General features: G+C 32.4%; 1 protein-coding gene across 1 annotated transcript; it reads left to right on the forward strand.

The window, feature by feature from the left end:
• Nucleotides 1-4897: 4897 nt before the first annotated feature.
• On the forward strand, nt 4898-9995 carry LOC148310790 (uncharacterized). Its single transcript, XM_088257853.1, has 2 exons — nt 4898-4955; nt 8313-9995. Exon 2 carries the CDS (start codon nt 8350-8352, stop codon nt 9043-9045), a length of 696 nt encoding a protein of 231 aa, XP_088113979.1. The 5' UTR covers nt 4898-4955; nt 8313-8349; the 3' UTR covers nt 9046-9995.
• The last annotated feature ends 5476 nt before the right edge of the window (nt 9996-15471 follow it).

Consider the following 15471-nt stretch of genomic DNA (forward strand, 5'->3'; position numbering starts at 1 on the left):
ATACCCAAATGATTTCTATTCCTTCTTTCCATAAAATTTCTTCGTCTCTGTGACACATAACCATCATTATGGTAATGCATCTTTATAACGATTCCTCTGCATTTTACAAAATTTTAAACAAAACCATTGAGTAACTTTTGTTACTGATATTTTTCCTCTATGTAGTATGTTAAAAAATATTTCTTTACGTGTTTCAATACTAAGAAACTCCGTTGAGGTTTATGGTATGACTTTTTAATATTTTCACTATTTCACGCTTGTTTTTCACACTTCAATTTATGAATTGTTTTTCACTACTATGTATAATTAGCTTAAAATTTAATCGAATAATAACGTAACTCAAATTACCATAGAAACAAAAATCGTTTACTCATAGGCAACTTGGGAATCATGACTAAAATCGATTTTTTTCGATTATATTCGTGAAACTATACATCTTCCTTTGACTATCTTATACACTTACAATGGTCCATCCAGAGTTAATACCTAATTTAAACAAAAATAAAATGCTTAATACTTTTTTTCTGTAAATAAGTTTACAAAAACTAATAGTTATTAGTATTATTATCTTATCAGTATTATCTGTCCACCTCCGTAGTGTAATGGTTAGCGTGCTACCGTGCTGGAGGTCCCGGGATCGATTCCCAGGGGGTTGAAAATAAATATTATTGATTTTACACCCAATATTTATTTAATATTACCCGAAGCGCAGGAGTGATTACCTTGCCTTCATGTAAGTAAAGATCAAGATACACTGCATCAATACGATGCAGTGCCCTATGCACCATTAGGTTCGGATAAGGGTTAGAATAGAATAGTATAATAACAACGACAAGAACATCTATTTTTTATACTTAACTCTTCCCTACAAATAAATCTATATCCTTCTTATTTTATCATAATAAGAATATAGTTACCTGTTTAAAAATGAATTCGCATAGACGGTCAGCTAACATATTATATTTTTCCATTTCCTGCTTTGAAATCGTGCTGTTTTTATTTTCGCGTTTCGTAGAATATAACTTGTTTATTTATTTGATTATTGTGGGTGTGGTACATATGCATTTTACATTTTGCATGCTTTCACTCGACTACAATGACGACGATTGAAACTGAAGATCCTGTCTCCCCACCATCAAAATCCAACATCCCTTATCACCAATTCATCCCACGAAGAGCAAACTGACGATCGACCTCCACGACAGTCAATTAATTGAAATTACTTCACTTTACTAACTAGTCGAATGATACGTACCTTACAAAAAAAGAAGAAAAAACTGATACTTTCATTTAGAATTCATGCGTCTTGTGTTACATTGGGATCATGCTAGGGTTGCCAACTTCCTGAAGTCCGAAAAAAACTAAATCTCGAAAAAATCGACACTGAAGTAAATCATGAAACCGTTTTACAGATGAAAAAGAAATCGCCTTTAATGGTTCTTTAGTATAAATGATTTGCGAAGTCGTACCTACTTATTTGCCCTCGTGTGGTATTTAAAAAAACGCTGACTCCGGTTTTGTTACCCGAAATAAACAGAAAGTAAAATATTTACCAAGTAAAAGTTTAAATAATTAATTAAACATATCTAAATTCAATCGATGCAATATTTAAAAGAACTTTGGAAAAGAAGAATATTTTTTTTTCTAATCGAATAGTTTATTGATTATTTTATTTTTAAGGGTTTTTAATTCAATTTATCGACTTTGAAAATGCGTTTATTAATGAATAGTAGTTTGGGAAAACTCGCCGTAATTTGGATCTTTCCTGTTCTCGGTCAAAAATGATATTTTGTAAAAATCACATCATTTAAATAATGCAATTATTACCAACCTTTTGCACTGGAAAGTTTTTTGTGCATGTGCATACCGGCAACTCAATAAAATTCCGAGACTTGTTACTATTTTATTGTAATTGTGATTCTAGTTTAATAACATTACAAAAAAACAACATATTAAAAATATTGAGTTATTTTGTTGGCGCCATAGCGGCGGCACTCGAGTAGTACAGCAAACCATTCATACCGCCTCTATGGCGGCACTCGAGCGTAAACACGACGAAATGGCTAAAAACAGGAATGTCCTTCCCGACGACGGACGCTTGGCAACCCTAGATCACGCCTGGAGCCTCCGGCTCGCTTTCCTACTGTAACTAACCATGCACTCGAACATCTCTGACTTCCATCACTGCTCTCTCACTTCAGCACTTGGTACATAGCTAACTGATTGTTAGATTAGTCGTCTCGCTCGGCCAAGTGCCAGAAGCATCGCCATCGGCGTCCCTCGCTGGAAGCGCTCGCTCAGGACGTCTCCTCCCTGCCTCTCCACTTGTCGGGCGCCGTGGCAGTGTGGTTAGCTGGTTGTCGTGAGTCGTGCCACAGCCACTGGCCGCACTGCCGCGGCGAGCGCCATCCCGACCGGCTAGACTCCGCCCACCCTGCCCGGCCGGACAGACTCCACCCACCCCGCCCGGCCGGCAAGACACCAACCACCCCCGAGAGTCGACAGTCACCCGTGGCCGTCTGTTCTGCACCAATCCGAGATCCGATGTTTTAGCAGTTGTGCATGCTAGTCATTTAGTGGAGTGGGAAATTTTACGTGTAATTTATGTATGTAGTTAGTATAATGTAATATTTTTACTATATTTTCAAATAATACATTCGGAAACCATCTCGGAATACACATCATTATATAGCTTACAAAATAACTTTATTTAAAAATCACCATATATATTTTTTAAATACAAATCTTATTTTTGACTTAATTATAATGTCGAGTGATTGTAAAAGATAATATAGAAATATTAATTTCATTTATTGATTCAGCAGTCACTTTGTGGTAAAACCTATCCATTTTTAATTAAAATTTTACTTAGTAAATACAACTATTTCCATGTTTGAAAATGATGCGGAATGCATCGAAACACGTGTCACAGTGATTTTAAGAAATAGTGATATTTATAAAGTAAAATTTTAATTAAAAATAGAAATATTAGACAACAAAGAAACCATATAATTAAAATTTATAAATTAAATTATCAGATAAATCAAATAATTTATTATTTGATTTTCCCAAAATCCGTTATAAAAATGGTTACTGATTCCTACGCCTGTAATTGCCTATCAAAAACCCAACCCAACCTCGCCCAACTGAATCGCACCGAACCCAACCCCACCCAACCCAACCCAACCCCACCCAACCCAACCCAACCCAACCCAACCCAACCCAACCTAACCATCAACTATTTAATCATTTTATAAAGTAGATAGTTTCATGTATAAGTTGGTATTTCTAGAGGAAAACTGTTTGCTTCAAAACCGGTCGACATGAAATTTTAGTTATAATTAGATATATACAGTGATTTTTAACAAAGTTATTTTGTATGTTATAAAATGGGATACCACAATCTTAGTGCATTAGAAATATTGATTTTACACTTATCATTTTTCAGAAGAATTCAAATACGCTTATTATGATATTTATTATTACTAATAATATGTAATTTATTTACTGTAATACTCGAATTACTAAAATTATAATAAATATATTTTAAAACATACATACATCATAATACTGCTTCCTCAAAATATTTTAACTATCATGCCTGCGTACATACATCGATTATTAAATATATATATATTAGAGATATTTATTACCATGTATATTTTTAAAAGAAATATATGTATGTTGCTATTTTAATGCAAGTTAAGTAGGTGTTTCTGATACCGTTATGTACGTGTATATGTAAATATGTTTTTATTTATATATTAAATTTTCAATTTTATTATAAAATTTTGGATAATCATAAATACAATTTTTTACATTATTATGTCATAAGTGTATTTATATTACTTATAGACAATACACTTATCCATTAAAAAAATGCAAACCGTCTATTAAAAATATGATATTTATAGTTTACACGAACATATATATACATTTCAAAATACAATTGATATTAAGATATTATGACATATGATTATGTTATTATTTTTTTATTGTTTTTTGTTTTCCTAGCATGAAATTTTAATAAAATGTATTATTTTCGATAATGAGTGTTTTTTTTATTTATTTTTTAATTATTTACCAATTTTGATGTTGTATTCAATGTTCCCAATCCTTCCCTAATTTGTGTTTTATATATAGTATATTGATAAATAAATATGTATGTAATGATGCCATGTTTGTTGTTTTTCTTTTTATATATATGTATATGAGAGATGCAATGACGAGCGCCCTTGAGGTAATGATTTACGAAAATGGCGCTATATATAAATTATACAAAATTACAATGTAATTATTTGTATGAGAGAACAGATGAGCCAATAAAAACATAATCCGAATTAATTCTTTGATGTCTATGGTTAAAGTTAAAAAAAAAGATATAGCGGGAGCTAAAATCCAAAAGTGGATAAATCTATTTTAATAATTGCAACTACTCTATTAAATTTTAATTCTGAGTTTCTTGAAGAGTACCCCGATTAATGATGAAAAAGAATGATGCAAAAATATATTTCTTTTCAGGGCAGTTCTTTTTGATTTACCTCTTTGAAGGCATAATAAAGTAGTCGCATTTTTACGATCGTGAATTTGTCCACATTTGAAAATTAGCTACCAGACACATGTCTATGGTAAGCAGAATATATAATATTTTTCGTCTATGGCTGGGCGGTTGTAATGAATGCAGCAACAGAAACATAAGGTGAGTATTGTCTATGTATCTGTGTTTATTTTGGCTGCCCCAAATCAATGATGGATATGAATCGTTTACTGAAATAAAACCTTTTTTCATTGTTTTAGTCATTTTTTGGATGAAATGAAATGGATTAAAAACAGGTTTGAGAAAAATCTTGTAATACATGAAAATCGGTTTTATTTCATACGACCCCCAACTGTAAACTGACGATGCAGACCTAACAGACATCTGAAAGGCTAAGTATTTTATTTAATAAAAAAGAGTAAGTATTCAAATATTATATTAAAGTAATTATCATTAAATATCTCCGAATATGGAAGTTACGTATGAACACATATTTAAGCTGTCTGTTAATTACAGAATACATTTTTGTTAAAACCGTATGAATAATGTCCACCACTGCTGCATATGTCAAAATTTATACCGTGCTAAGGTCTCTATAATTTCATGAAATCCATGGCACGATATAAAAATATGTCTATGTTTGCTTTTATCATTTGAAATATAAAACCAGATATGTTTTAGTATTCACGTCGATCTAAAGATAAAAAGAGTATGGTCTCTTTATGAATTCAAGTGAGAAATATATCTTACGCGAGTAAAAGGGATGAAACTATGAAAAATAATTAAAGCACTATAACATTAAAAGCGAGTTAGTACAAATAAAATGTATTCTGTAAATAACAGACACGGTTATATCATAACAAAAATTTTGCCAAACTATTTTGGCACTATGATTACACATAGAACGTCATTTACCCCATTTGTGTTATTCTATGGCAATACAGATGACGTTTTGTTTATGATTTCCAAATAAAATGTTTTCAATATATTTCATATTTTTTGTTGTAAATCTACTTACATACTAGTAAATCAATTATTCAAATATTCCAATATTTTTAAATAATGATGAAATAAATAAATGTGACGCTAAAAAACAAACTTAATTTTCTCCATTATAATTTAAATAAAAATTATGTCGTTAATTCATATTATTCATTGAGATAGAATTATGTGTCAATAATCTTTAGCAGTGATTAATAATTCAAATCCTAAAAGAAATCCATTTACATTTTTATGTTGGTGAAGGTCATGTTTCGTATTGCCTGAATTTGCCCAGGTTTGTTTTGGACAATTGGTTGACGAACCGGGCTCTGCTAAAATAAACAGTTATATCCTTTCCCGTACTGAGCATCCGAAAATTACTCACGATCCGAAAGGGGGCACCAAAAGACCCATATTTCATATTTGTATGGAAATCGTAGTAAGCAAGTACCAACACCACTGCCAACTGAGTCACAGGCGGCACGTCTGATCCAATTCGCCGTCAGGCAGCGACTGAATGCCGACTAGTTTAGTTGTCTCGCCTTCTCGTAGTACCACATTTATTAGAATGAAAGAAATAACATATCACTCGCAGACTGATTGCGTTTTTTATCAAAAACAATATTTTGAAACATTTAACGATTTGAAAATATAAATATGAAAAAGGTAAAATTTTCCGCATTATTTTTAAGATTACAAAAATATGGAGTAAGTAGCTCTTTTAATATCAAAGTTATCGAATTAAAATTCAAATATTTCGATCCCCCAATTAGATTGTTAGATTTAGATTAGATCCCCCTTCCTTTGTTTCACAAATTACGAAATCTTAGAGATTTTGCGATAACTTTTTTGATAACGTGAGGAAATATAAGCCACCTTTAAAAAAATCACAGGTTGGTTCAAACGGCTCGAGCCATTTTCTATATAAAATCTCGATGGACATTTGGGACATAATATTGATTTTTCGTTTATTGAACTTGAAAACGAAGCGATGGTTTTATTTTAGCTGAGTTTTGAGAGAAGTAACAGAAGGAGTCACATTAACTAAAAATTCAGTGACTGGAGATGACCGCGTTTGTTTTTTAGCGTCACATATAAAATTAACAAGGGTTTTTCAACTCCAGTGAATAAAATCTTTTACTTTATGCCATTAGCGGTTAGCATTATGCCAAAGGGTTTATATCTTGATCCCTTTATCGTTAAAAATATACTTATTTACGTTTATCGAAATATAATATGGAAATTGACGACTTGAATTATAGCGAATAAAACGTTAAAGATGTATATTATTAGGTTGTTGCACCTGAAATGTCGGATTTCGTATGAGCTCATAAAATACCCTAACGTAAAAACAATTGCTCTGTACGTTATTTATTTTTTAATTGAAATGAAATTTGGCCCGAATATGCTATTTTTGCAAAAGAGAAATAATAGATATTTCGATATTCTTGAAAAAAGGAAAGTTATAAAGTACATGGTACTTACCTATTCTATCAAAACTTCAAGTAAACACGTCTTTTCGCAATAGCAACACTAAACGACTGACTGAAAATTCGACATTTAATATGCAACAACCTGGTCTAGAATTATGGTAAAAAAGTCACAGAAAACTACCTAGTGAAGATAACTTTAACTTTACTTCAGAATTTTTATTTTTAACTACGAACTTTTTAGTATTTTGTAATCGATTATCGATCAGTAAGAAAATAATGGCACCGGAAAAAATATACAAATTAAAGTTATCTTCATTACGAAGTTGACATTCTAACTGTGTGGATGACTTCAACATTACTTTTGCACTTATATTTCAAATGACATTGGGTTCGACCTCCTTCTTCTTCTTTTTGTAGATCCTAGGGATCTGTTTGTGCCTCCGCATGTCGCTCTTGGGATGTTGACTCCCAGCTGTCTTTCCATCTTTTCGGAGGTCTGCCTGGGGGTCTGCGTCCTTCAGGGTTACCTTGAAGGGCGATAAGTGGAAGTCTGTCGAACTCCAATTAGGGAGGTCCAATCATATAAATTGGTGTATTTTTTGAACAACGTTTTTTCCTGGACTGGTAGGTGCTTTGGAATTACAACCTCGTTAAATAAAGAGGGAAAAACCTCTTTATTTGATTATAAGCAATCACGATACAATAGCATCTATCCAATGCAAATACTCTATGCGCTATTATGCCCTAATGACCTCAATTATTATTTCACAATGTTTAAATTAGATCATGGGGGGTAGACGTTTGACTGCGACATTGGTGTCTAGGGTTCCCAAAATGTTTTTTTAAATGTGAATTTTCAATTAATCTGGGTGTTTGTGATGTATTTTTCATACCTACCTTCCCTGTCCTTGCTCTCCTATCTACAGGCAAGCTCCTAAAATACGCTTGTGGGTTATTCCTTGGAAAAAATATGAAATAACTCCTTTTTAAATATTGTAATATTTATTTATTTGATAACCCAATTGGTCAACTTCAAAACCAAGCAATGTCTTTTTTCTTTTTAAGAAGTTGTTCACAAAACAATAAAAACATATTGCTGAAGAGTATAATTTTCCTTTTTTTGTGTAAATCAAATTCACAAGAACTAAAAAAGTAAAACTTGATCGATATTGGCACAGTAAACATTCGGATAATTAGTTGTATATTTTTTAATGAAAATAATACTAATTTGCTTTGTGAAAAAACAGTCGAAAATAAAGCCTTGCAGGGTTTGAAATTGAGTTAGATAGCAGTACTTTGGTAAAGTTTACGCTTTCAGAGGGCAGTATAAGTTAGTAATTTATTTAAATTGTGATTTTCAGAACCGAAGCACACGAGAAAAGTGGTCGTTAAAAAAACATGGCCTTTTTAGATAATATTTATAACAGTTCAGTGTCGCACATCCTCAGAACCAAGAGTACCATTCAAGATCTAACCAACGTCATATTCGATCCGCGAAATAAGTTTACAACGGTCCAAATAGCCAAGTTACTTCCCATCAGCACCGAGATCGCCAACGCGATCGACGAGACGGCTCTGATCATAGCTGAGAGCGAGCGAGAGCTCCTGGCCCACAGGTCCCAGGCCATGGAGACGCAAATCTCTGACGCAGTGGACGAGCTGGAGGAGAGAAGGATCCGCCACAACAACTTGATGATAAAAAACATGGAGGAAAGCGCGGCGACCACTCCACAGGACAAGAACGTCGAGGACACTCAAAGGGTCTGCAAGTTATTCTCTCTCTTCGGCGTCATCGTGGAGCCCGCCGACATCAACGCCCGCCGAATGGGCCCCTTGGCTCCTCCCAAATCGAGGTTGATAAGAGTGATCCTGGCGGACAAATCCCACGTGCGCGTGATCCTGAAGAATAAAAAGCGTATTTTGGCCAGTTCGAATATAAAGATATTCACAGATCTCACTCATATGCAGCGAGCCAATCTGTTCAAGCTGAAGAAAGTATTTCATCAAAGGGTCAAAGCTGGCGAACGCCATCTGATGATCAAATATATCAACAGCAAACCGATGATAGTCAAAAAACTACCGAAGACTTTTTAAATCGTTTGAACCCGACACGTAAAATGTATACACAATGTCACCAAATGACTTATTTTACCATATTTAAAAAAATCACCCAAAAATCTATCTAACTGATTTCTTGACTAAATATGTGGCAGATCAAACACGCAATCTCTTCAACAACTCCAAAATTCACGTTGTGCACCGAATAATTCAACTCTAGAACTCCATACCTTGACCTCAATAACTCATCGCACGATCTCTATAATTTAGTTTGTGAAGTATATAATTCAACTCAATAACTGCATAAATCAAAATGTGAACTCCGTAATTATACGTAAAAACAACATTATTCAACTTATGAACTCAAGATCTTCGTAATTCAAAGTGCAAACTCAGTAATTCAATTTGTGGACCCTATAAGACAACTCGGAAACTTCATTATTCAACAACTTAATGTTTTTTAATAAATTCATGAATTCATGAACTCCATAATTCAACGTAAAAACTCCGAAACTAGTGAACTCTAAAATTCAACTTGTGAACTCCATAATTTTGAACTCAAGGCATAATTCAAACAGTGCATTCCATTCTACGTAAGAACTTTTTTTATCAATCTCGTTATTTCGATAATTCGAAGTGCAAACTCCGTAATTCAACTAGTGGACTCCAAAATGTAACTAGTAAACCTTATGATTTAACTCTGCAAATTCAACATGTATAATCTAACCGAGATCAGGAGACCAATTTTCCGAGATCTCCATAAGGACATGGAGATCTCGGTTAATTGGTTGATTTATATCAATATGTGAATTACGTAATTCCTCGTTCAACTCGTAAACTCTATAATTCAAAGTGCAAACTCCGTATTTCAACTTATGGACTCCATAATTCAAAAACTGCATATAAGTGAAATCTACACTCGAACTCCATAGCTCAACGTAGGAACACCATGAAATGTTTCAAAACCAGACATGTTTAACACTGAATTGCCATGTTTAGGGCAAATAACAATGTTTTATGTGAGCTCAGATGTATGTATTTGTAATTTGAGAGTAAATTTTTTACTTAGTTTTGCTTTTTAATCAAGTAATAAACACCTTTTCTTATCATATATTTATAGCACACATGATTAATAGAAAATCAACAAAAATATTAAAATGTGTAGAGGTGTTTGGTAGTGGTTGTAGAGATATTATAACTAAAATGTGTTCTTGAGTGTGAATATGATACTTGTCAATTATTACTATGCTTAAGGATAGATAATTAAGGCATTAAACTAATATATATATACTTATATGTATTTCTTAAATATAGAGATGCCTCCCGCCCGTACTTAATTCGTTCCAGGAGCAAATTCGTTATGTGAATCTCGTTTTCACAGAACAATGCATTTAAAAAAAATACGGTACAGTAAAATAAAGAAAAGATACTCTGGTATTTTCTTTTATTTTTTAGTCAGACTCAGATTAAAGAGAGTCTATCGAGGCTTGCAAAGTCAAATCCTCTTGTTCCATCCTCAAAGGATAATCAAATTATTGGTTGCTGGCTCCTTAAAAAACCTTTCCACGGTTGTCACTTCTCCCTTTTCTTGAACACCTGCCGGAAATAAGTAAGGGTGTCATTGGTAAACTCCTGAACCCATTTGTCCAGGATATCCTTGTTGTCCAGTTGAGATAGGTTGACTTGATTGCACCTCCTCGTTGTTAGATGAAGTATCCCTTTGAGCTTCATCACGTTGCCGGACTAAAAGTGCTCGTAGGTCTTCAGTTGTCAGCTTAATGTTCGTACAAGTGCATCCATTGCTGCGTGCGACCTTGGAGCATTCGAGCGGCAAGATGAACTACAATACACTCCGTTGTGTGAAGCGAGGTTCGTTGTGTGAGTCGCGTAATGAACGAACAAAAAGTTCGTTATGCGAGGCATCACTGTAATACTCTTAAATTGCTCACTTTCTTATAAATAATCCACCTATAGGCTAACTAGAAGCGAGAAATTAATTAGAAAAACCCCGCTTTATATCCACGTAATAAGTGTTAATGTCTCCGGTTTTCAATAGGTTTAACATAGTTTTGATTTTTAATATTCTCACAAATTTACTTTCGGTTTTCAGAATTCCACAAATAAACCTTTAGTTCTCAAACAAATCATTGGTTCTCAAGATTCCCACTAATATACCTTCGGTTCTCAATGTTCTCACAAATGTACATCCAGTTCTCGAAATTTACACGAATTGTGCTTTATTGATGCTTTTAATAGTATTACCTAATAAATTAAGTAACATTTAATCGAAAAAGATATGCGCATATACGGTAGATTCAAATAATATGATATTAAATATTGCATAGCTGGCAGTATAATAAATTAGACAATTTATAATGAGTATAATATACATTACCTTAATTTGAAAGTATGGAGTTATGTATAAATTATTAAAAACACAACTAATTATCGTTGTGTATTGAGAAAATGCCACAAAGATGAGCTTCCCGGCCAAGAATATGGTTGACACAATAAGCTGTATGAAAAAAGTAGTTTTTTAATTATTTTAGAATCAAATACTTTAGGTCCAAACCGTCTCAACATACCTTTCTTAATTTTATCGATAATGCTTATATCTCAGCCTTACATTTTTTACCTTATTTTACTATTCGAACATCCATCGTTTTTCCGAACATTCATCGGAGTGTTCTGTCTACTTTCATCCTTCTTTTGCTAACTTCATGGCTCAGTTCCGTACATATAAGGCTTGGCACCCGGACTCCGTTGTACGCTGCCAGTTTAGCTTACTCTGTAGAGCTTATAGAATACCAACTCCACACTTTACACACATTAGGGTCGGTAGCAGAACTTCATTATGTTCTTCAAAATGTAAAAACGATAAAATGTTCAAAGGTCCAATCCTTAAAAGTGCTTAACAAAAGAGCCGAGCGCCCCCATTTATACATATTTCGTTGTTACAAATCAATTTCGTAGTTTATTTTTTCGATGGCACATTTTTCGCAACGTGCTTTATTAATATTTTTTAAGAAAAATTTAAAAAGCACATTTTTTGCAACGTGATCCTGAGGTAGACATATTTTTAAATTCACAATTTCGGTAAACAACTCGAGAGAAATTCTTTTAATTGATAGTTAATTAAAAAAACTCCTTTGACGAATATTGGAAAACTTTTGATGTTTTTTAGGGTTTCGCGGCAAAAAATAAGCATTATTTTTTTAACCCTTTGGGTGCGGCAATTGATTTTTCAAATTTCTACAAAAAGTATCAATAAAACACGGAAAAATTATTTGTATTTGTAATTTTTTAATTGAAAAAAAAGTTATAATAACTTATTGGTGATTTTTCAAAGATTACAATTATTTTTGTACTATATGTTTTAAGTTTTATGTTTTATTTGTATATTAAGATAAATTGTGAATTATGCAGAAGATAATGAATATACCATAGCTTTAGATTGTATACAAATTGTAAGAACTCAATTGTGAATTATATAAGTATTTAAATCAGAGGGGTCATTAAGTGTTTCTTGTATTTTTGTAGTATTATATAATATGCTAAATAAAGTACTCGAACTTATAAACGCGGAAACAGTGTGATGTACAAGCTTTGTGATTTTATTGTCAAGTTGTTCGTTATTCTGTAGCCGTGTTTATTCGAGTCATTTACATCAGAGCAAACAATTGGAGGCTATCGGAAACGTGTGTCGTCAAATGTAGATAAATTTAACTGACTTCTATATGGTAAATAAAGAAGAAAACCGGGAACATTTACTTTCTGACAGAATTGACAAGAGGTTTTAAAAGTTATGTACCCCAAATTGTTCAATGTACATGATGAAATGCCAGAATGTAAGAGTAAGCGGAGTGTATAATTTTTTTCCACAAAATTTATTTACATCATAAAAAATATATATCTTGGACTTATAAAGAATACACCATTAAATAAGGGAATATATATGCAGACAAGATGAACAACATGAATAAGAACAGTTTGAAATTACAAGGTTCAGAGGTTATATGTAGGGCAGAAGACAAATCTCCTGGCCCGGAATATAAGAGATTGGACGGGGATGAGAACCGTAGAGGCACTGTTTAGACCTGCCCAAAACAAGGACAATTACTCTCAAATCATGGTTTTACATGACTTTATGTTTCTTTACAAGAAAATTTACTATGTTTCCATCTCCTTAATAATTTATTAAGTACTTTATTAAAAAATAAAATAAATTTCAAATCCATTAATTATTTTTTAATAAATGAACCAGTTTTCATAAATTATTTGTCTTGAAGAAGAACACCTGTTTGCTTCCAAACTAGTCAATATTTTAATTAAGTTATAATAAAAATAATTAAGTTATAATAAGAATGAAATACACCAATTATAATTAGATTATTTTGTAAATTATAAAATATTGTATTGCTTAAATATATCGCTCACTCCGTCATATATCAAAAATCGTCAATTTTCAGTTGTGCATGTTTTCGTAATGCCCAGAAAATGTACCATATCCCAGCAAAAGAGGCATATTTTAAATTAATGTTTACCCGCTACAGTGCAGAAAGTGTTGTTTTTGCATTTTGAAGAAAAGGTATTGTTTAACTATTTTTTTAAAATATAATAAATGTTTTTCAGATGGAGAAAAAACATTCAGGTTTTACCTAAAAAGATCTGTTACACAGTAAAAAGTTCAATAAGTGGCTTGATATTTATTTTTAATACATTGTGTTATATTTTTAAACTTTAAAAACGTTCTCCTGAAAAATCAAGTTTTTTGATTTGTGACGTTTTTGAAAGGAGTGAGCGATATGGTAAAAAATGTTAAGATTAGAAGTGAAGGGTATGAATTTAAAATTGAATTTGAGACAATTTACTCGTTAATGTCAATTTTAAAAAAACTTTAGTTTTAAATTCTATTACACTTTTGTCTGTATTCTATTAAGAAGTGTTTTTATTATTGGATTATATAAGTATTTCAATAAAATATTGTACTAGCCTAAAGATATTCATTAAAATATATACTCGTACATATAATAATAAAAAAATGAAAAGATAGAGGGAGTAAGCAAATTTTGGCTGAAAACCTTATGTATCAGCTTGCAAGCGCGAAGCTGATTCCGGAGCCATCAGCTCCTGTAACTGCTTCGGGAATGTGGTGGGGTACTCCCTCTATCTATTTGGTTTTTAACTCCATTTCCAGAATCTACCATGGTGATACAAGAAGGTCTTTTCAAATATCGAGGAAATCTTGGGATGATCAATATTTCAAATATTAACTTGATTAAAATGTTGATTGTATGATAGATGTTCGAATGGTGAAATAAGGAAAGAATGCAAGGCATGATAATATGGCATAATATAGACAAGGATAATAAGCATTACCAATAAAATTAAGAAAGGTAGGTTGAGATGGTTTGGACATGTGGAAGGAGTGAGTGAGGAATGAACTGTAAAACAAATTGATGAGGTGAATGTAGTTGAAAAAAGAAGCAGGGGAAGAGACCGAGAAAAACTTGGCATGATCAGGTAAGTCAAGTACTTGAAAGTGGTTGGGTCAGAAGTTGGAATAATCGGCAGGTATGTATGAGGAAGAGGCGAAGAATGTTTACAAGGACAGAGTAGTGTAGCATTCTATTCTTTCTGTCTACCCCTGCAGTGAAGTTATTAAATTATTTTACTACAATCTATAATATTAAAAATTACTTTCTTCACTACATAATTGATACCTTAACTTCTCTTTGGAATTGACACCCAGGACAATATACTTTTTAATGTGTGGTTACAATATGTTATAAAACTTAATGGTCATGTGAAAATAAAACAAAGTAATTGGTAAAAACCACTATTCTATAAAATCTATTGAGGCGTGTGTTTCAATGCACTCAACACCATAATGATGTTAATACATCAAAACATTTACAACATTTTGAGTGTGTCCAAATACTTGTTCACAAAATCTGGATTATCTCCAATTACAGGAGTTATTTTCATATTATTTTTTGACATCTCATCAAAGATGAAGAAGAATATGGAAGTCTGGGCATTTACGGGGCTTACGACCGTCATAGGCTGGTTTAAGTGATCACTTTACATACGTGTAACATTCACCAATTCTACCCATTATTGACAACCACACTACTCAAATTCTTGGAAGTTCTATATATATGAACCAATTTAGAAACCTTGTTCATGAATCACTAGAACTTCACTAGAGACATCTATTGGTGAGATGTAAAGAAGCTTTTTATTAAAATGTTGTAAATAAATTATCTGGTCAAATTATAAGCTTAATAATAAAAATGAAAATGGTATTTTCTGGCGTTTCTCATGTGTGTGATTATAATCCAGGATTCGGATCTCACATACTAATATAAGAGTTTCTGCTTAATAAAAAGCTTCTTTACATCTCACCAATAGATGTCTCTAGTGAAGTTCTAGTGATTCATGAACAAGGTTTCTAAATTG

The sequence above is a fragment of the Brachycentrus maculatus genome, unplaced genomic scaffold (genome assembly GCF_059751285.1).
Source record: "Brachycentrus maculatus isolate JH-2025_06_01 unplaced genomic scaffold, ASM5975128v1 h1tg000087l, whole genome shotgun sequence".
NCBI lineage: Eukaryota > Metazoa > Arthropoda > Insecta > Trichoptera > Brachycentridae > Brachycentrus > Brachycentrus maculatus.